The sequence below is a fragment of the Nipponia nippon genome, unplaced genomic scaffold, assembly GCF_047370975.1.
Source record: "Nipponia nippon isolate SJK-2023a ecotype South Korea unplaced genomic scaffold, ASM4737097v1 scaffold_2, whole genome shotgun sequence".
NCBI lineage: Eukaryota > Metazoa > Chordata > Aves > Pelecaniformes > Threskiornithidae > Nipponia > Nipponia nippon.
Window position 1 is genome coordinate 60,068,113 of NW_028262336.1, and position 22,953 is coordinate 60,091,065.

General features: G+C 44.9%; 2 protein-coding genes across 5 annotated transcripts in view; both read right to left on the reverse strand.

The window, feature by feature from the left end:
- The window catches only part of MGAT4A (alpha-1,3-mannosyl-glycoprotein 4-beta-N-acetylglucosaminyltransferase A), a 75,637-nt gene extending 66,507 nt beyond the window's left edge, over positions 1-9,130 (reverse strand). Inside the window, exon 1 of the mRNA XM_009472570.2 lies at positions 8,994-9,130. Coding sequence (XP_009470845.1) covers positions 8,994-9,087 — 94 coding nt within the window. The 5' untranslated portion in view covers positions 9,088-9,130. The remainder of the gene's footprint in view (positions 1-8,993) is intronic.
- A 12,528-nt stretch (positions 9,131-21,658) lies between these two features.
- CRACDL (CRACD like) overlaps positions 21,659-22,953 on the reverse strand; it is a 74,618-nt gene continuing 73,323 nt past the window's right edge. For all 4 annotated transcript variants that reach the window (XM_087757861.1, XM_087757863.1, XM_087757860.1 and 1 more), the window contains one exon: positions 21,659-22,278. The gene's annotated coding sequence lies outside the window, so the exon portion shown is untranslated. The remainder of the gene's footprint in view (positions 22,279-22,953) is intronic.

Below are 22,953 nucleotides of genomic sequence, written 5' to 3' on the forward strand. Positions count from 1 at the left end.
CTGGTGAAGACCATGGTGAGGCAGGCTGTCCCCCTGCAGCCCATGGAGGTCCACAGTGGAGCAGATCTCCACCTGCAGCCCGTGGAGCAGGTAGATGTGCCCCCATGGAGGCTGTGACCCCGTGGGAAGCCTGTGCTGGAGCAGGCTCCTGGCAGGACCTGCGGACCCGTAGAGAAGGAGCCCAGGCTGGAGCAGGTTTGCTGGCAGGGCTTGCGACGCCACGGGGGACCCACGCTGGAGCAGTTTGTTCCTGAAGGACTGCACCCTGTGGGAAGGACTCACGGTGGAGAAGTTCATGGAGGACTGTCTCCTGTGGAAGGGACCCCACGCTGGAGCAGGGGAAGAGTGTGAGGAGTCCTCCCCGTGAGGAGGAAGGAGCGGCCGAGACAACGTGTGATGAACTGACTGCAACCCCCATTCCCGGTCCCCCTGTGCCACTGGTGGGGAGGAGGTAGAGAATTCGGGAGTAAAGTTAAGCCTGGGAGGAAGGGAGGGGTGGGGGGAAGGTGTTTTAAGATTTAGTTTTTTATTTCTCATTACCCTACTCTGATTTGATTGGTAATAAATTAAGCTAATATCCCCAAGTCGAGTCTGTTTTGCCCGTGACGGTGATTGGCGAGTGATCTCTCCCTGTCCTTATCTTGACCCACGAGCTTTTTGTTATATTTTCTCTCCCCTGTCCAGCTGAGGAGAGGAGTGACAGAGCGGCTTTGGTGGGCACCTGGTGCCCAGCCAGGGTCAACCCAACACAACATGTAAATCAAGACACTCTTTAAACCATTTGTTTCCCTCCCCTCAGAAAGCAGCGAAACATACACATACAAGCCAGGAACTACAGCAAGAAAAGCTAGCTTCCTAAATTGAGATCAGTAATGGTAGATCCACAGTGAAATGTTTAACATCTTAACACATTAGAAGAAAATTCATCTATCAAAAGATAACTGGTCAGAAGAGTGCTACCACCTCACAATTAATGATGCTACTCTAAGAGCCAAAACTTTTAGAAATTCTTATTAGCACAAATTCAAGCATTGCAGAAGTTTGATTATTGTTCCCACACATGCTAGGGGGTCGAGGTTGCTGATGTTCCTTGTTTCTTTGTGCCTTGACAACTGTGTTGAACAAGCTCTGTTTCCGAGAACATATTCTAACTTGTCCTGCTTGCAAACAACTCAGGATCAAAGCTCCTGCATTACTGCAAATTACCAACAACCTTGTAAGTCAAATGTGATCCCATCACATTTGTTTTATTAAAATCTCTCTCCAATCTCTCTCTACAGTTTGTCTCTAGGGGCTCTGCAGCTAAGTATGAGGGCTGTTTATTTGCACAACTACTTTACTAGTAATTTGTAATGGAAAAAAGATTTAGTACTGCCCATCTCTGAACTGTCTGAGGAAACTTACATGTTCATGGCATTGATACGTAAGACCACGATCTATCTGTGGGCTACAATAGCAACATGTATGCTTGATAAGCATAGGAAACAAATTATTTTTGATCATAAGATAGTAAAATTATATACTGCCACAAGTGAAAATAGAGTTTCTGTTGTTTACTGTTAGATAGATGGGTGGCACATCTGTGGGAAGCATCCACAGGAATAGACAGAAAGCTGTGCAAAAGCCAAGGAGACAACCAGAAAAGCAGCTGGAAGCACAGCTCTAAAAAACTGTCTAGAGTAATTGCTTTTTAGGCAGAGACTAGCTGGAATAAAGCCTTGCACTGTGAGCAAGGAAACTACTTTCTGCCATGTTCACCAAAAAAAAAAAAAAAAAAAAAAAAAAATCACACTTGAAAATAAAAACAAGTCACTTTGAGATTTTTCTAACATAATATTTTCATGGTTCCCAGCTATAAAAAGGGCCGTGGACATTAACAATAAAAGGTTAAGTGAATCTGCTGAAATACAAGCAAACATTTTATGTATTTTAAGGGATCAACTTTTACAATAATAAAGGGCAACTCTCACATATCTCATGCAAACATCAATATTATTTAGTAATGAAATGCTCTAGCATGTCACTCCTGGCACAAGAAAAAATAAACTTGGCAAAGGTCAAGAATGTCCAGTATAACTTAGGTTAGAAGGGACTTCTAGGGGTCATCTAGTCCAACCCCCTGCTCAAAACTAATTTCAACAAGATAGCTAGTTCAAAGTTAGATCATTCCTGCCAGCTGTAGGTCTTCTCTGCCTGAGATTTATTTTGGGAGCGTCATATTGACTTTAAAAAACAACATAACTCACTCTTTTTGTGGTATCCCATACCTCTATTGGTACCAAACGTGGTATTGGTGTCTTTTACTTGTCATCATTGCTTTAACTTGTTCTTGGAAATGCCTACATGGAAATTCTTCACCCCTCCCAACAATCTACTCCAGTATGTAGCTGTACTTGCCATTACAAAAACTTTTTCCACTACCTAACCTCTCCCTTTCAATTTCAGTCCTTTATATCCCGTTATTCAGTATGGCTGCAAACAATAGATTATGTCCTTTTTTTTTTCCCCCCAAGAACTTTTAAAATATTTGAAAATTATCCTCCTGTCTCTCTTCTCACACCTTTCCTTTAAGCTAAACAATGTCAGGACACTGACCCTTCCCTTACAGTGTAGATTTTCTAGATCTTTGATCACCCATCGCTCCATTGAACCCCACCTAATGAATCTATTTTCTTTACAGTGCACCACCCCGAAGTGGACACAGTGCCAAGCAGAGCAGAAAGAAGATTTCCTCTGTCTGTCTGGAGTAGTAGATTTCATACTTCTTTACTTCCTTAACACCCCTTTTCTGTTCAATTTCTTTTGTTTTCTGCACACTTAGCATGCAACGTACAGTAAACTGCCATTCCTAACTAGAATCCTAACATCAAATTTCTTCTCCATTCCTTCTGTATACATTTGATTTTCTTCTGCTTTACTGCACCCCATGTTTTGTCTGGGGCACTTTAACCTACCTTCAACCCTCCATTCACCCCCTTCCTGACTAGGTCTCCAATTTGCATAAGTTATTTTAAACTTCAATCTCTGCCTATCTTTGCTGCTCCTCCCAGCATGATGCTGTTTGAAATTTAGTAAGAAATCTCTCCCTTTCACCACCCAGATGCACTAAGGAAAATATCAACCACCACCAAAACCGGGACAGATCATTGCAAAGCCCCTCTTGCTCACTGTTAAAAACGTGACCATGTATCTATTGTAACTACTGTAGGAAGACAAGCTATTAGCAAGAAAAATACATGCCGGCTTACAAACCATTGCAGAGGTTTCTTAGTAGATACATTCATAGATACATCTCTTACAGTAGAGCTGTTGGGTATGTGCAGCTGGGTCAGATGCAACCATCTTTCCTGGGTTGGCTAAATTACCCGTATGATAGTCTCTGGATGAGAGCAGCAACCAGCGTTTTGGAGGAGTCATGCAAATATAGAAGACTCAGGCTGAAGAAGTATTAAGAGTCGCCACAGAGCAAAAGTATTGCCTTTCCCCAAGTCTGAGGGCTGAGCCACAATCAAGAGCAGTACCTCAAGATGTTGGCCGAGTCTGGTCACATTAAACGATCTGGTAGTAACCAAGTTCTAGAATCCCATAAACTGTCGAGCTAACCTAGCTAGCAGGTTACAAAAAAAAAACAAGGGGACAGGGCAGCGCTGCAAAAGCCCCGTTGGTTGTGATCCTTTCCACTGCAGCTCACCAAAATCACTGGTGTCAGAAGTTCTGCTGCATCAGGCACAAAATGGACACAAAGATACTGCAGACCTAAACACTGCCCACCTGAACAGCTGGGATATATACCTCTTCTGCTTGATTCACTTGGGATGGTGTGTTCGCTACCTGCACCGGACTCTCAGTAACCATTCCAAACCTACATTTGTGACTGGCCTTAATGAAATTCAACTCCTGTTTTTAATATCAATAAGCTACATGCCAATTTGTCAGGTTTGGAAACAAGCTTGAAGTGTATTTTAGATAAAGACCGGAAAAATGTTCACGTGCTGGTGTTAAAAAGAAAAAGGAAACTCCTATTTCCTTTAATTTCAGCTCCTGGAAGATCTGCAACAGAATTTCCAAAGGAAACCAACGCTTCCCCTCTATTTAACAGAAAAGAAAAAAAAAGACCTCTCTTCTCCCCCAAACAAGCTGACTGGCATAAACTGTTATATGCACTTCCTACTTTAGCATCCCATCCCTTCCCTTCCCCTGCCTCCACTCTTCCCAGTTTGTAGCCCATCTAACTTTTTTGGTTGGTCCGTCTTAATTCACACATCAGTGGGAAATCAGCACATAACTCTGAAAATCAGAATGTGCAGCCAGAAGACTGTAATCAGCATTTACTCAAATAACAGCTTCTCTTAGGATTAAAGTATAAACTAAGGTGACTTATGGTTGCAAAATACTAACACGTATCTCTCAGATTTCTGATCTATTTTTAAAGAGAATATTTGCATAACCACTGCCAAAAAAAAAAAAAAAAAAATATATATATATATATATATCCTGTCCTCCTTGCCCCGTTTCCTCCATGGTTCTGTAGGACTCTTCTCCCTCCCGGAATTAATATTCCTGGTTCTTACTCCAAAATTTTCCACCATTGGCTGAGGCCTTTTGTTTTAGTCTCAGTTAGGTTTTCTTATGCTTGTTGTTAAATTTAGATATTTTTCAGCACTTATGATTATTGTGGCTGACAAACAGTGTGATAATTCTGATTTTATGAAAACAGCCAGAGGAGAAAGATGACAATAGTTTTATTATAAAGCCCCAGCCATTTTCTCTCCAAATGAGAGAAAACATCACACTTAAAATGAAACAGTAGCTTCAACCATCATTACTCAAGTATGAGTGAATATTCAGCAAGCTAGGAAGCTAGTTAACTATCTCAAACGTAAAAGTCCTCTTGGAGGTCTTCCCATGTGAATTTAAATCAGTGTACCAAAATAAGCCATCCTCACACAGTGAAGAGGTCCTACCTATGGTTACAACACCACCATTGGATGAACTGAAAAACAGAACCTTTTTCAAGTAATTCTTCATCGTTAAAGAAGAATGTTTTACATGGGGAAAAAGATGATATACACTACTAGTTTCAGATTGCTCTGAAAACTACATAGTTTAGACAATGCTGAAGGGTTAAGTTGCATCAGATTTTCCCGACACATATTCCACACAGGTCCTCACCACTTCAAGTAGCCAAATGCCTTCTAAACATGATGCAAGACACTGCCAACTACTGTCTATCACCAAGAACAAAGCATGCATACTTTAAACAAAAAAAGCTTTTTTTTTTTTTAATCAATGGCAGCAGGATCAGAGTAGGACTTTAACATGGGATTCAAAGCGATGAAGTTGATGAATGCTTTGCTGAGGAGTTTCATCCTACCGTGCCTGCCCTAATTCAGTAAAGTTATTTACCTTCCTTACCAACTTCCATGCTGGTGTCAGGCATCAAGAAGTTTGTTGACCCAAGAAGAGGAGGCTCTTGAGCGTTATAGAGCATAATGCTCTTCCTGGAACATTATGTACTCAGACCACTAGTCACATTAAAGATCAAAGCATCAGGACTACTCTCTCTACATAGCGCACAACAGCTTTGATATGATTTTTGTGACTGGTGTAATAGGTATGCACTAGCAGTTTTGTACTGGTTAGATCTTCTTAAGAGCAGTGCCTTTAGGATAAAAAAAACCACTGCATTTCTGTAGCTCACAAATGAGGTGCTGAAGACCTGTGACCCTGAGCAGGTCAGTAGTACCAAAAAGCATGATTCAGTCAAAAGAGATGGTGTTAAGCATAAAGTTGTCACTTGCGTAAGAGCTCAGTCTTAGGAGGAATTCAAGGACATCTCACACTGAACTGACTAACTGTGAATGTGAAGTGACTGCAGATCCTTTAAAAGTGCTCCTTCTGTGCACCAAAGTAATCTGCATTTTGGTAAGATTTTATTTCCAACATCTACTTCATTTGTGCTAACCATAGCACATTTTTAACTCCTAGAAAGCAGTGTTACAACTCTTGTTCATGAATCCCACAGGAGAGGTCTTTCCCAGGTGTATTCAGGGTTTGCACTGCTTCCTTACAACTCCAGTGCTTCTAGACATTGCATGGGGTCCAGAAAAAGACAAAGGTCTTGGCTTAATTTTGAAGACTCTCTCCAACAACCAGAGGTATTTCAGTCAACCTTCTTCAAACACAGTTAACTTTAAATGCAAAACCACGTAATTGGCCATTTCATCCAAATAGCAATGTCTGCCCTGTGAAAGGTCATCATCAGACCACTGGGTAAGCTAAAGCCATGCGGCTTCCAGTGATGGCACTTCAGACAGAGCATTTCCTTCAACCCCTGACAACTTCTCAGCACATCCTTAAAGTTTGTAAAGCACTGTTCTGCAGAGACAAATTTTTGCACTTAAACTAGTAACAAAGTCTGTATCACTTTGAAGTATCTAAATCCTATGCTGCATAGACTGAGACTAGGTATATTTACTAGCGGAAGAGATGATCTACAAAAATATGACATCATCCCAGTCTTATTGCTATTCCACAAATGATTCTGCATTTTAAGTGACAATTACCCAAGATCTTGGTTCCTCAATTAAAATTAATCACTTGAAGAGTGAATTAGGGTTGTTAGAAACAAGGCACTATGCTTCTGCTTTTAAAACACAAAATTTGTTTTAGTTATCACTAAGAAGCTAGCAATTTGGGGGTTTGCTTTTTCTTTTAAAAAAATAATATCTTCTTTCCAAGTAATAAATAACAGAAGATGACGATCAGAGTATGTGACACCCCATAGCCCTTCCATGAATGGGAACAGCAAGCACTATATTTCCTTCTAATTGAGCCACTCAATAATTTGTAATGAAAATGTTATCAACGAATTAAGATACCATCCTGCAAGGCTTACTAAATAAACATAAAATTACATCAAACTTGAAAAGAAAAATTCCTAATAAATACATATCATCAGTTTCTGAAACTTTTCCGTTGGTGCAGAAATGTCTCTGATTGAAAACATGATACTAAATGAACTCAAATCTGTTTTGGTTTTTGACAACCTGTGCAAATTAATAAAATGCTAAACATAAGTTAAAAAGTAAAATAAAACTTAAAAAACAACGTTCTATGTATAAATTTCTCTTGAAGGAACACCTTAAGAGCAAATTATCTAGACTATAGTTTCATAACTGTAATTTATGATTAATTTACACATTACTGATGTCTCATTACACTGATTTTTATTTAACAAATTACCATCTTACTGCTCAACAGCAAGATTTGGAAGAAGATAAATGCAGAAGTTTTATACCAACATTAAGAAAGTATTGATTCTAAGAATTCAGATGGAAAAAAAAAGTATAAAAAAAATAGAGCAGTCTGACCAACAAAAGCTTAAATTGTCACCAAGTGCCATATTTACTAGTACTCTCCAAATAGCAGATTTTTGTTAATTTCTTTTAATGGAGACTCTTCTTTGTGTTATGCTTTGACAAAAGAAAACAAGACTTGTAAATCGTATGTCAAGTAAGAAAAGAAGCATGAAAAAGAATTTCACAGATACATATCTTTGCTGAAGTGAAAGCAAAATTCTTGTGAGATTCTTCAGCAAGAAATGAATCAGTAACATAAAATCTAGCTACAGAATGTGGTATTAGCCAAAATGAAGAAAATACTACTTACGGTGCTATTCAAATATCCTTTTCTTGTCAGTCTTTGGCACGTCTACACTTCTGTTGTCCAATTAAAAGATCTATATATTACCACAACCTCGAGGACCTGACATTTTTCCTGCTGCTTACATTCAGAAGGCTAGCCTACCAACCAACTGCTACCGCCGAGATCACACCACAAAGCATCTGCTTCTCCAACAAGTGCCCAATGGGAAAAAAAAATTCAATATGCCACAGCACTCATCTGCTTCTTTTATACTTAAATAAGGGTTACAAGTTGTCTGTGCTACAACAGACGGTATTCCTGGAAAATCTCAGCTTCCTCTTATTGGACCTGAGGCACAACTGAAGATAATATTCTCGGCAGAGCAGTCAGAACAAACCATGTAGCAATCTCACTTAAGACAGAATATGTGTTGTCAAATTACTTGATCTTTGAAGGACACAGTCTACTATGTTTCAAGAGATCAGATGTATATAAAGAAAAAAAAAACCACACCAAACCAAAAACTTTCTTTTTCTGGAAACCATTGCTGAACAAGTTTATTTGCTTTACTGAAGGACAAAACTGAAACACCTTACTTCCAGTAAACAGTCCTGACCCGCAGAAAAACTGAATTTTCCAAGGTTCACATGGAGTGCAATAAGATCAACAAAGATATATAAAACAGTAAAAGTCTATTACACACAAGAGTTACCTGATTATTTCACGAGATTGCTCATGTTATTATAATTGATGCATTTCCCACTACCTGGTCAATTTGCTCATATTACTTTATTTCTTATATCATACTCTGACAAGAAATGCTTTACATTTCATTCAAAGACAGCAAGAGAAGTCTTTCAACAACGTTGACTGGCAGTTTGCCACTGCCATCACCGAATCATCAGGGAAGACAGAAAGTAGCACCAAAAATAACATTCTCCAGCCGGGTCCATTGGCCATATGTTACATGGCGGGGGGGGGGAGAGAGGAAAAAAACACAACAAAAAAACCAACCAGAGACCATATGTTTTTCCAACAACTATAAACCATGAAAAAAAAACAAAACACAACTATTCAGCGCGGACCAACCCCTTCCTCCAACAGCAGCATTTGTTTTTCTTCAGGTACACTTTTTTCTTTTTAAATCAGGATCACTCTAAGTTAATTTTCCTGAATCTACTAGCAGGTGTTTATTCCTCACCAAGGCAATACCTTCTAGAGCAGAGCTAGTCAACAAGCAATTTACAGATTGCTAACATACAGCAGCAGTGCACATGCTTGTACTATTCACTCCTCTGCCATACAGCCACGTGAAGGTCAACTTGGTTTTGGAACCTTTTACTTACCTTTCCCATTTTGCCATGCAGTATACCAGGACAAACTGAGGAAAGTAGTGATGAAAACTAACACGGTGGCCACAGTTCCATTTCGGAGCCTCATCTCATTTCAGCATCACACTTGTTTATGTTCTGTTAGCGATGAGGATCTATCTGTTGGGCTTGCGACACGAAATGTAGCTCTCGCACATCAGAGGTATCATAAATCAATCCATTCCAAATTGTTGTAAGCTTTCTTACAGTTCTCATAAATTAAACTTCTCTTTATTCTTCTAGTCCTGTTTAAAGAAACAAAATTTTAACAGATTATGCCAAAAACATTTATGAGTCCCCCACGTACTAAAATACTACTATACGCTCATTACTGTGGCTTACATGCATCTCCCTCACACTGCCTCAGTCCCTGCTCAGGGAATAGAACTTGCTAGATTAATTTATCTGTTTTCTGTTAAGACTGCTCGTATCTGGAGGAGCTCTATTTTGCATGAATTTGGTCATTAAAGGACAAACACGCATATCACCAACATTACAATTTTATCACAAACTCAAGGCAAAATCACGTGTCACTCTGGCAGGTGATGAACTGATACAAGAGCTGTTTTCAGGAAGCCAGCAACTCAAGGCCCCACTCCTAAGTACTCATTTCGACAAAACCCCTCTGAAATCAGCCAGGCCTAACGTAACTGCGGCAGCAGAACCACCCCCAGCAAACAGAGACCAGAGCTTTAAACAGCATTTACAAACCTACACCAGCCATCTTTCTCTGCTCAATGCAAGAGTATTTGACACATCCACAACCATTTTTTCCCTAACTTAGCTGCAGCTAAAGCACAGACTACAGTCACACATGCAGAGACTGCCCCATCTATACCAAGTGGCCACAAGCCAAAAAGCACACAAAATGCCATGATGTGACTGTATCACCCCTCTATCTCTGCCACACAGGCACAAGGACAAAACACAGAAATTACCTACAGTTCAGTTTTATCCCAGAGGAAGGTTCCATATCCTGGGATTAGAAAATCATCAACTGGCCAAACACAGCCAGCATCTAACCACACTGTCCTAACTGATCAAGACAGAGAACAGGGAAATAAATTAACCAGCTTTAAAAGATGAGGGGGAAGGGGGAGGCCAGATTTGTTTTCAAAGCACTAAATCATCCTTTACAGTATCTCAAACATTAACATTCAACATTCTTTTAAGGCACCGCCAGTTTTTCCCCACGATAAACTACATCTGATACAAGCATGCTACCCAGCAATAAATAACTTGCTTTGAAATTTCCTTGGAAGCACTCTCTCTCACACCCTTGCCTGGGTGCATTTAGAACAAGAGGGAGAAAAATACTTTTTGTTATTACGGTACCAAGAAATTACAGTCAAATCTGAACTACTCTTCCCAAGCTTATATCACAGCACACATGACTGAAGAGGTTGCAAAACAAGACATAACCAACAAGCATGGTTAACAAATGAACCGAACAGAACAACAAAGTTGCAGAACTACACACTCTTGCCTTCAAATCTTGGTGACGACACCCAGGTTACAGAAAGTGTTTACCTTCAGACTACGATTATATCGCATGTAAGGCTAGTAAGGCGCTTTGCTTTGGGGAACTTTCGGCACAGATAGGTTTGTGGCTTTAAAGATTAACCCAGAAATCCCCTAGTACCTACGAGGAAGGGAATAAATGCAAGCACATGGGAAGCAGACAAAGTGGATGGTAAAATTCAGTAAGAAACAAAATAATGAATAGGAGTAGAAAGAACTGTGAAAGGCCCTATGATACAAGAAACCTGAATTCAACACAATGAAAGATAAAGACAACTGAGAGACCTATAGAAAGCTAACACGGAGAACACGGCATGCCAGGAAATATCATCAGCACCAGCACTTTGAATAGCAGATGGATGTAATAAAAGCCAGAAGGGTAGGCAATAGTAATTAGGTGAGAAGATAAAAGTCTGGGTGAACTTTAATAGCAAGGAGAGGCAAAGATCTCAAAACCCCAAGGTTTTGTAAGCTCTGTCTACACGACTTAACAGTTTAACACAGCTAGAGTGACTCTGAAGCAAAGATGCCTAAACTGTAATCTACCTTTACCATTATTTTAGCAGCAGTCAGATGTCTCTGGAGCAGCTCAGGTGTGCACAAAGGACTAGGCTGCAAGCTAGATGGATTATCCCAGCGAGGGCAACAGACAACTGGTCCGACATGCAAACAAGAGAGGGCAGCCAGGAAAGTAAAAATACCATCTGATAATGCAAGGAAAGTGAACCGTCTGCCTTGCCAGAAAATGTGGGCATCATTTTTACATTTGCTGCAATAAAATCAAGATGTTGGGATCCAGGCTTCTCGCTGTGCTATTTGAATCCACAAAAAACACAGCCTGAAAGAATTCAGAAAACAAAAAAATAAACAAAAAACCCCAGCAGCAACATGATTCAATTAGCAGCGAGTACACGCAAAATTGTATCGAATTAATAATTATCGTGGGTTTGAGTTGGCTGGTTCTGCTTTTATCCTTCTCTTCTGATGTTGTACCCACTCCTCTTAGCACAGGCACCAGAAGCGCAGCTACAGCTCAGCAGTACTTAGATGATTATTCAAGCATATTTCACTATATCAAACTGCATACATCAAGGCCATGCATGAACCAGAAGCGTTCCAGCTTTTAAAAATGCATACAGTTAAACCAGCAGAAACCCATGTGTAGACGCATATAAATTATTTAACCCCCAGGTGGTCACTTTAGGTTTGTTCAATAATTTACAACACAAACTAAACAAATTTAACTGAGGGGTAATCCAGTTTGAGCTGACGTTACAACAGGGTATAACATCTATCTAGATGAAGCCTATGAAATTTTCCAGCACCGTTGTGACCTGAACCTTTCCCACTGCAGACACACAGGAATGACCCTGCCAGATGCTGAAGGCCATGGGCACTGAAGATACCTGGCACCTCTCAGGTGCTGAGCAACACCCTACTGAATCACATCTTAGATAAACCAAGAAGTTTCTGTACGTATCCAGACACTCCCAAAATACACACAAAGCTTATTTCCAACTGCAAACCATGAAAAACTGCTATACTTCAATGCCCCTGCAAAGGCTCTTTCCATAGTCGCTGAAGGGTTAGATGGTGCAGACTTCAGGTTAGAGTGCCAGACTTCTGAGAAGACCAGCCCAGATTCCCTCCTGCCGGGAGGTGCAAAAGCACCTACCGCGGCAGCAGTGCTGCATTTAAAAGGTTGTTCTTCGAGACACGGGAGAACGGTCCGTGATCAAAACGAGAAGGAAAGGGGCTGCAGGAGGTTTGCTGGGCAGGGTTTTTCCATTGAAACGCTTCAGCAAACCCCGCGGTGCGCGGTTGGGCGCGGGGGGTGGCGCGGGCGCCCGGGAGCCCGCGCCACCCCCCCGCGCCGTCACCCGCCGCCGCTAACGGCCGTTACCTCAGGCTCGCCGACTCCCTCCCATTTCGCAGCCCGGAGGTGAGAGGGGAATCCGCTGCCTCCGTGAAAACCGTCCCGAGTTAGTCGGGACCTTCCCCCGGTGTCTCCCCGCCCCAGGTCGTGGCTATTTAGTCGGAGAAGCGAAAAAAATATCTGGCGGGGAGATACGCACCGGCCGCCGGGCGGCAGAGAGCGAGAGCTGACGACGACGGAGGGGAGGGAGAGGCGCGGGTCCGGAGAGCTGCCCGGTGCATCGGAGCGAGGTTGCGGGGGAGGAAGACGAGGGACAGGAAACTGCGAACTCTGCCGAACCCCCCTCGGGCTGCCGGCAGGCTGGGGGGAGGAGGAGGAAGGGTGGGCAGAGAGAAAAGGGGCGGCGGCGGCAGCGCTCCCCCGGGCGCCCCAGCCGGAGGAGGGGGAGCAGTGCCGCCCTGCCCGGGACCCCAGCGCCGCCCTCCCGCCGGCACCCCCGAGCACAGGGCGGAGGGAGGGGGTGGCAGCAAGTCCTGCGAAGGAGCCGCGAGCGCTCCCTGCACCACCAGCAGCACGCAGGTGCATGTCAGCGCGGAAGGGTGCATGCAGATGGGGGAGCAGGACGGCCCCCAGCCTCCCGCCTGCCCTCCCGCCGGCGGCACCGCAGAGACCCCCGGCGCTGGCAGGGGAAGCGCCTCCGCCGCACACCCACTCCAGAGGGTGCGGAGAAAAGAGGGACGTCCGGCCCTAACCTCCCGAAAAGCCGAGTCGGCTGTGGCGTGGCGTGCCGCCACCCGGCTGCCGGCTCCAAGCCGGGTCCGAAGGGGGCAGCGGGGGCCCGGGGCGCGCCGGGGGAGCGGGACCCGCCGACCGCCGCTGCCATCCTCACCTGTGCGCTGCGCTCCAGCAGGGGGAGCCGCGGGCGGCGGGCGCGGCGGCGACCGACTGTGTCGGCTCGCGCCGGGGCTCTCGCTCCCCTCGCGCGCGCGCGCCCGGCCGCCCCCCCCCCCGCCCTTCCCTCGTCAGCGACGCGCTCGGCTCGCGCAACCACCCCCCGCCCCGAGCGCCGTGGAACCGCACGGAGCTCCGCTCCGCCCCGCCCACCGGCCGGGCGCCGGCCCCACCGGCAGCCAATGGGCGCCGTGTCGGAGAGCGACGTTCATTGGCTAGGCTGCCTGTCGCTCTCTTCGGCCGCGGCTATAAATAGCTCAGTCTCGCGAGGCCTCCTTCAGTAGCCAGGTCGGGAGCCCGTGTTGTGGGGGGTTCTCTAATGTTCGTCGTTCCGCAGTGTGTCCCCTTTTTAGGCTGTGGTTTTGGGGTTTATTGTTCCGGAAGAGTCCTAAGAAAGACTTAGCTGCCCCAGCACTTGGTTACTCGTTGCCCCGTGGTCAGCTGCAGGAGGTCCATCCTGAACCTGGCTCTCCCTGGTCGCTTCAGGACCAAGCCCCTGGCCTGCTGTCTGAGGGTGCGTCTATGCTCCTGAGAGGAAGTTGAGCTCAGCAGAAGATTTCTTGAACTGCTTGTCAGTGCCAAGCAAATCGCGCATGTTGGTGCCCCGTGTGATGTGCTGCTTCACCAGTGACGAGAAGGCACAGTCGTGAATTTTACCGTTGAGTTCATACATCTCCTAGAGCTTGTATCAAGAGCTCTTTGTATTAAAGAGCAGCTTGCTGCTTCACACCAGTTAAATGAACCCTCTGTCCTTTGTACCGTTCACAAGTGTGGTGCTGGGGAGGGCGTTCATGTTGCAATGGCGTGTGTGCTGCCCAGGGGGCTGTTAAACAGGTACAGCGTTGGAGGTGTGAAAATGAACTCGCTTTCCTCCAGAGGGTTGTTAACTGCTGCGTTGTGCAACCAGTGAAAGAAAGTCAGTGGCAGCTTTACTCTGTGGGTTCATTATTTAGGGTTGTGATGTTTCTGTTCTGTCAGTAATCCCCTATCTTCAGTGGTTTGTTTCATGTATTCCAGGAATTGCAGGCATATTTTCAGGTCTGCAAGGTCCCATTAAAATCAAACGGCACCCTTGAGTTCGGGTACGATCCTATCTACCTCTCAAGAGCTGTGCTCTTATGCTGTAGTGCTAACTGGTCAGCAGCGTTCAATCCTTTTGATTGACTTGATTGCTTCCACTTTTTTTCTCATGTTCCACCTGATTTAGACAAAGTCTATAGTAGACATTTCTACTCTCTGTGAAAGCTCTTGTGCTGGATGTAGCAAGATAGTTCCCCACCAGAACTTTATAAACCATGCAAAAATCTTCCTAGTTATTCTGTCTGAAGAGTGACATTTAACAAGTCTCCAAAGCTTACCAAAGCTTAAACACGTTACAGTATTTTTGCACGTTCGAGTACCTGCCCAGTAGCCCTCAGTGATTTTGCTGGCTTCCTCAAAGCTTGCAAAGAGGGGCTGGTAGCAACTCAGGCAGAGCGCGAAAAGAAGCTCAGGAGAAGTTTGCAAGGCCTTGACACCCAGGCTGTTCTGTGATTTTATTCACTGAGTGGTGAGAATTTATTATGTAAATGTGTGCTTCGATCCTCCCTTTTACAAGGAAGTAGAATGAAGTGGATTTTTTATTGAAAAACAAATTCAGTACAATAACTTTGAAACAAAAATTGGTGCATGCGCACACACGCACGTCTACAGCAGAATTTTCTGTAGAGATCCCAACAAGCTACAAACATTAGAGCCACCATTGTTTGCCTCTAATAGATTAGCATTGCTTAGGGATATGAATTTTTGTATTTCTGTGCCGGGAGAAAAACCTGGTGGAGCCATTTTCACATAAAAGTCCTTTTGTCAGGAGAGCTTAGTCTGCTGAAGAAAAGACTCTGTTACAAGACGAGTTTAATGACAGTCATTTCACAAGGACTGTCGAGCTTTCCTACTTTCTGTTCTTTCACTGATTGAATGTTTGCCTTGGTTTACCACTGGACCTTGACAGTATTCAATTAACTATTAACTTCCCCAAACAAGAGAGTAAGTGGGAGGTGGTTGTTTCTCAGTTCCTCTGACACCTTTCCATGAAGTTAGTTTCCTGAGAAGGAAGGCAAAGTTCAAGACAGAAGAAAAAAAAATTCAGCATTGCCCTCATCTGACCTACAACAGCAATAATCAAACGCCTCTGGCATATTCCCCTGCTTGGTGCATGGAAAAAGTGCACGGTGAAGGAAAATGCTGCAGCTGCCAGAGAAGAGGAGTTGGGGCTGTCTGGCTGACACACTAAAATGTCGCTTACTTCTGGTGAGGGTGGCAGCTCCCTTTTAGGCCTGAACAAGATTTAATGCCAGCAAATTTCCGAATTCTTTCTTCCTGCCGAGTTATTCTTTCATCCTGCAGCCACTGCTGTTCAACAGGAGTATCAGTTTGAAATTGGAGAAGATTAAGCACTTCCAAACACTGTGTTTAAGTGCGAGCGTTAAGGTGCAAATGCTGTAACAACCATAATGGGGGAGACTTGGGGGGAGAAATTGTTTTAAAAGTATGGGAAGTTTAAATCCTTAGTGTTCCAGCTTTGGCTGCTGAAAAAAAAGACCAGGGAGCTTGCTATTCTATACCAGCAGGAAAAAAAAACACGAGAGAGAAATGCATAATCATGTTTGGACAGAGAGGAGATTTCATGCTGGGAAATTTTTGCTAAGGTATTACCTAAATGTCAGGGTAAAGACAAAGTGGGAAAAGACGCTCCGGGCCTGCTGTAATTTCGCGCATGCTGCAGTGACTGTTTCTGGCACACCTGGGCAGCCGACTTCTATAGGGCTGCGCGGTTGTTGCCATTCATCAGCCTCGGAGCTCATTTTATCCAGGCACTTTTCCTGACTGATTCAGAAGCAGAACAGCATTGTTGGCCTTGCGCTTAACCGTGCTCATGTCCTGGCTTTCCCAGGCAAGACGCGGAAAAGGTAGAGGTGCTTGGCAGTGGCAGCAAAAGTCGTAACAGTTGCTTGGCTGAGAAATGGCCATCTGAAAATTGTGTCTCCTGACTGACAATTGAATCCTGTCTCAGAGACGGGATTTATTCCCAGCCTGCCACTAGCCTTGTTTTTTAACAGAGCAAACACCTCAGGACTCTCAGTGCTTCTACCTCCATTTCACCCCAGTTTTGCCTTTTTCAACCGTTTTAGCCTTTCATGACTGAATCCTTTACGCTACACGCTCGCTGAGCACCTCGCTCAGGGAAGCTGTATTTCTGCTGGGCCTTTGCTGCACTCCCATATCAACATTAACAACAAAGAGGGACACAAATTCACCTGGTGTGTATGGGGTTGGCATTGATTGGCATTGATTGGCATTGATTGCCCGCTGCCCTGGCAACCAGTCTGTGCCCGGGGCTACCTCCTGTGTGCCATCCCTACCGCACACAGCTGGTGAAAGGAAAAGCAAACTCCCCTTCAACCACCTTATAAACCTGGTTTGTTGAGGAGCCAGGCTTCAAGTACCAGTGCAGCACGGGGAAGACTCGAGGCCCTCACCTGGCATCATGGCAGGGCGGCAGGAGAGCAGGCTGATGGGAAGGGAAGGGGGAAAGGGGGAAGAAGGGAAGAGGTGCTTTCTCATCCCCTCCCTATGACTGGGTAAAATAGCGCGTGCATAACGACACATAAGGTTTTCCCATCTCACAGACAGGTTTGATGCTCATACAAATTCAGATCTCATTATGGTTTTATAGGCGTAAACCGAAACAAATGAATGCTTCAGTGGCTGAGCTAGTTTGCAAAAGATGGTTTTTGTTTTGTAGTATTGTAAACTTATTTTATACACAAAGGTGCTAGATGCGCAGTTCATGTATTAATGTGTGGCTTGTGTAGCACCTATTGTAGTGCTAACGCTCAAGAAATAAAGGGATGTAAAAAATTACATTAAAATACAATTGTAGATACAAATGCATAGTAGCCAAAAAATGCCATATTTCAGTAATTTTTATTCTGCCTTTTCTGTGACTGCATTATGAAATAATCTTCTGTTATATGTTGTGATGCTGCTTCTCTGCACAGAGCTGTGTCTCACTCAAAAGTCAGGTGTGATGGTGCCATCCTTTCCAGTAGGTAAATTGTTGGTCCACTTTAACAAGATAAAAACTGAGGTGGGAGAGAGCAAATAATCTGTCCAAGAAGTCTCTTGGGGAGGTAGGAACAGAGCTCAATCTCCAAACTCATGTTTCTCTACCCTCACCCCCACATCACCGTCATTTCACTTGCTGTGGAGGTTCTGTCTGAGCTGCAAATGCCTCTGCCATATGCTCAGAGGTGATGAACATTTGCATTTATTCATCTTCTTCTGAAGGCAGAGGCTTTTAAACACATTCCTACTATTACATAAACATAAACCTGGAAACCGTGAAGTTCATGTTGTGCCAATATTGCTGATGGTAGCTGAGGTCCAATGGCTGGGTAAAGAACGGTCAGATCAGATACAGTTACTATTGAAGAGAGAGTCCAAGCGAAAGGAAATCACGTTAAGAATTAAGGATTTTGATTGCCAGCCCATTTTCCACGTGCCTGCTTCATGGTGCTCTCTCTCCTAACTTTAAAAGACAGAAATTTTTTCAGGGAAGTTTTGACAGCTGGACTTTGTGCATCGGACATCTTCATTGTAAGCAAAACACACTGAGAAGATGTCTCCTTTCACCTGCCTTGGAGTAACCTGGCGGTTGGTCCACCAGCGGCGGGAGAGCTGCAGTTGAAGGGAAGTCTGAACCGGGCCCTCAGGGAGTACAGGTTGCCGAAGGCACTCTTCTGAAGGGCTGTTTCACTCCTTCCTAGCAAAACTAAATATAGGGCCAGACAGCACGGGGAAAGAATCCAAGTCAACTTGCACAGGCAAAAATAAGGTCTTTTAGAAGGGTCTGTCAAAATCCAGTACGTTGTGTCATTGGTAGATGAAGCTTTGAGAGCGACTGTGACTCCTGTATAACTCTTAATTATTTTGTGCAGAATTGCTACAAACTATAACGATTTTCTAGCTCCACCCACTGCAAATGCCCGAATACCTACTTGAATAATGCACAGTTAAGGCTCTAGCATATTTTCCAAAGATGTGGAGATTTGTAAAACCTGAGCTAAACTCTGCAAAAACAATGCAAATCTAAGCTTCTGACTGCCAAGAAACACAGACTAAAACTTTGTACTCCAGACTTTTGGCACGGGTTCCCCTGCCAAAGAGTGGGCTGGCCACACATTAGTCTGTGCGTCATTTTCTTTGTCTCACCTCTCTTCTTGTCTAGCCCAGCCCACCTCTTCGTCACCAGTCCTCCTTCCCACAGAAAGACAGGGTTGCGCAGGACACGGTTCAATCCTCTTCGCTAGGACCAGATGTTAAAGAGTCAAAACCAAGCACCCGACTGTTGGCTAAAACCCAGCTCGGGGGAGAGTAGCTCCCTCCTACTCTTGCCCCATCACTCAGGAGGTGTCTGGCGGGTGGGTGTCTCTTTCTTCCACTGCTGACTGAAGGGGAGGTCTGGACATCCCGTGCAGACCAAACTGGAATAAAGCGACTGCTGCCCCATCCCTTCGCTTTCCGCTCTCTTTCTGATGGCGGTCAGTAGCCTGGAAAGGGCCACGCTAGGGCAAGAGCTCTGCAGAGGGAGGAGCTGGGGGAAGGCTTCCTGTCCTTTCTTGCACCAACCTGACCTCTTTCTTCACAGAGAGGAGCACTAGGTGAAGGATGGACTTGGTGCACGTTTTCTGCCACTGGAGACAGCGCCGGGCAGGGGATGAAAACTCCTTCTCCCAGCAAAAGCTGAACGGGAGGGGTTGGTAGCGACAAGTTAATAGATGGGGTTGTTTACGAGGATGGAGCAGGCTGCCTCTCCGTGAATTACACTAGCTGTATGACCCTCTACATTCATTCCTGGCAACCTAATTCCCAGCCGAAACGGTATGTGTGGAACCTGATGCTTGAGGCGACGGTTGGGTGAGAATTTGCAGTAACTGCAGTCATCACCTGTGGCCTACCAATGCTCCAGTCAGCGTCATCTCAATGGGCAAAGAGGGCCTCGCTCTTGTACCTTCCCTGCCCCGACACCTCCTGCTGTGATCCTGTGCCACTCTTCTGTCTTCCCCGACTGCTTTGCCTTCATAATCCTGTACTAAAATTGTGAAGAACAACCAGAAATGGTTAAACCAGCTCATGCTGGGGTGAAGGGAAGAAGAGACGGATTCACGAGTGTCTTGACAAAGCATGACCTTGCAACTTGTGTCCTTCTAATCACGTCCAGCCCCATCACGTCACATAGGGGTAAAAAGTTCAAATCCTAGGTGCATCCCTGATCATTGGTAAGGGGTTTTTGCTCTCCCTATCAACCTGCCCGTTCTAAACTTCAGCCTGAGCAGCATATTCACTGTGCACGGCATTGCACGCTGCAGCGGGGCCACGGACGAGCAGGTTCACATCCAGCCCAGGGAGGATGAGAGCTGGTTTGGGGCAGGGGGGGAGAGAGAAGGAATGAGAGGCTGATATGTTTAGACCCCCTTGCTCGACTCACCTATAGTACGTATCATTAACCTTAACTTGTATCCCTCCGAGACACGGCAAGTGTCAAGATAATTCCTGTGGGCGTGTGAGCTCTGCAGCACTGAAAATAATTATCAAAGCCACTCTCCATTTAAACTAGCAGAGCTGTTGCTCTGCTGTAATGAAAAGATCTCATGCTTTGCCCTATCGCAGCAGGAATCCAGGCTGTATTAAGTCATTCTGACCGGCCTTAAAGGCTTTAGTGATGTTTCTTTCACTTGAGCGTTATCTTTCTGCCAATTTAGAATCCCATCTCCTCCCCACAAAGCAAACCTATAGTTATCCAAGCAGCAGTGGGAGGATGGTAGATGGCAAGGAAAACCTAGATAGGACAGGAGCATTCTTCATGGCATTTAGAAATAATGAGTGCAATTTCCTGCGTCTTAGGACTTTTTAGACCAAGGTTTTAGGAAAAAGAGACATGAACCTCAGTCAGACAGGAGCCCTACCCGTATATCTGGAATAACGTGTAAGTAGCAACAAGCTAGGCACTGCGGCAGCTCCAACGGGCAACAAAAATGACAGTAACAACATAAGAGCTTTGGGACTATCGGACAGCTCCGTCCCCCAGGAAGGACACCGAGGATGTACAGTTTTAAATGAAGCAGTGTATTTCTTTCTTCACAGATTCAAAAGAAGCTTTAGATACCCATCTCCACATCCAAACTAGGTGTTCAGCCTCCTCTCAATGGCATGCCGATTACTCTCCTGGCACACAAAGGGAAACCAGCAGTTTAAGAGCAATATGTTGATACTGAGTTTTATTCCCAAAAAGTACTTTTCAGAATGGCAGCTCCTAGTGTGATCCCACGTGCTGTGCAACCGCATGGGCAAATGCTAATTCCACCCACCAAACGCGCAGGTAGTGAGAGTGAATGGGACAGGGGTCAGGAGCAGACACCGGTCAAAGCCGTGAAGTAACGCTGGCAGCCGGAGCACACCGAGCAATTAATAAACTCTTCCTGAAGTTTGTAACATGTTGCTGATGACGAGTTTGATAACTGCAAAAGCTGTATCACTAGCATATTGCATATATCATGCACACTATTACTGTTATTCCTATCCTGAGAGAAACAGAGCTGTGACAAATGAGAAGGCTGGCACATGCAGAGTCCTTTGGTTGTTAAGGGGATTACGCCTTAACCCTAGGTTACAGAGTTACGGCACATGTGTACTGACATGTTCAAAGTCAGGCCTCAGGACAACGCACCTCAAGGCAAGCGTGTCTACGGATAATTAAACCCTGAAGCCACCAAGGACCAGGTTTCGTCCCTGACCGCCAGAGAGGAAAACGCAAGGACGAGGTGGAGAGCACCGCGTCGGGTGGAGAGCATCATGTTGGGCACAGGTGAAGCAGGCCTGTGTGGAAAGCAAGGGCTTTCCTCCCCGCCTCTCCCATGCTGGGAGAGGCGCAGCCCCACTTCTTCCCTCTGCATTTAGGTGAGGTTGCCAGCTGCAGGCGGGTGAGCCCAGGGCTGGTCTCGCTCCCCAGGGAGCACAGCCGGGATGGTAGGTGGTTCTTGGGGGAAAATGTCCCACCTTCTCCTTCGCAGAGCGTGGCTGCAGCCCGACCCTCAGCCTTACCCTTGCGCTCGTCCTGTTTCAGCAGAACCTGTTTATATTTTTAAATCACAGTAATACCATATCTGCTGCTAATTACAGCCCAACAATACTAACTCAGTGTGCAAACAAGGCCATCATCCAAGTATTGTTTTGCATAACCAGAATGCTGGGGTTGTGAGCATTTGCATAATCTTTAATTATTCAGTCAGAACATAAAATTTGTCTTCCTCTCAAAAACATTTTTATGAAATGTCTCAATAATTAACACCACTATGTTTATTAACAGCAGGGAAGATTCATAAAATGTATTAGTCAGAAACAAGCAAGTAACTACATCTTGCTGCAGTAATCAAAATACGCCACTCCGAAGCAGGTCCCCAAGCACGGCAGACACCAGCATGAACTCCTACATGCAACCGAGCGGAATACGATTAACAGAGTAACAGTTCACTGGCTGTACCTTGGAGGGGTCAGGGAGCCAGAATTCGATAGCTTAATTCACTCATTAATCAATATATATCATTTTGAGAAGACCAGTTCAATTATATTGAGTCAGCTGAAGTCTGTACCCTGTGTCTATGAAGGGTAAAATCTGGGGTCAGCTGGAGGCCCATGCGTGGTGCCGCAGCCTGGGGAAGGCGCCTGCAGGCTCCTGCTCCGGCACGCTGCCTCTTGGAAGGCAGCAGGACCTGCGCACCGGGTGACTGGCCCACGTTTGCACCCCTTGTGAGGGACCTGGGAGCGGGGGGGGGGTGTTCTTCATGGGGTTCCTCTAAGCAATTCCTAACGAGGCTGAAAAAAAAGTAAAATAGGATTTAGATAGGATTTAGAAAAGTAGCCAGAGGCAGGTAATAAAAACATCTGCCTCGACATAGGAAAGGGGTTCCTCCTGCAGTGTTTCTGCACCATCGTTTGCTGATACGGAAGACGGGCTGGCTCCAACCTCAGTTATTCTGCTGTGTAAATAGAAAAATTCCCCTAAAATGAACGGTCAGCGTCTGGGCTGAAGTTGCTGAAAGTGCTGGGGATGTCCCCAGCACCAGGCAAGTCCCAGAGGTTCTTTTAAGCCAGTAAAACCGACAGGCTGCAGAGGAGACAGACACTGGTTGTCACACACCAGACTCCAGTTTGATCAAAGCAGTTTCTTTGGCCGAGTGTAAAAGCTCCAAATTGTATTAAGTAGCTTGAAGGGAAGGCAGAATTCAGGATCAGAAATTGGAGTAATCACCCACTAAGTTAGGAGGAAGAATGTCTTGTGTCCTGGGAGCAAGCATTTCTTTCTACAATCAGATCTTTTAGTAATTTGAACTTATTAGCTTACATAGAAGAATAAAATTCAAAGGTTATTTAATTTAGGCAAGGTGGAGATTTTTATTCTTCCTTTTAAATTCAACTTTATACTTCAGTTGTATTTCAATAACGCTACGCAAGAAATTAATCTCGCGTCCTTCTGCCCTCTCCGAAACT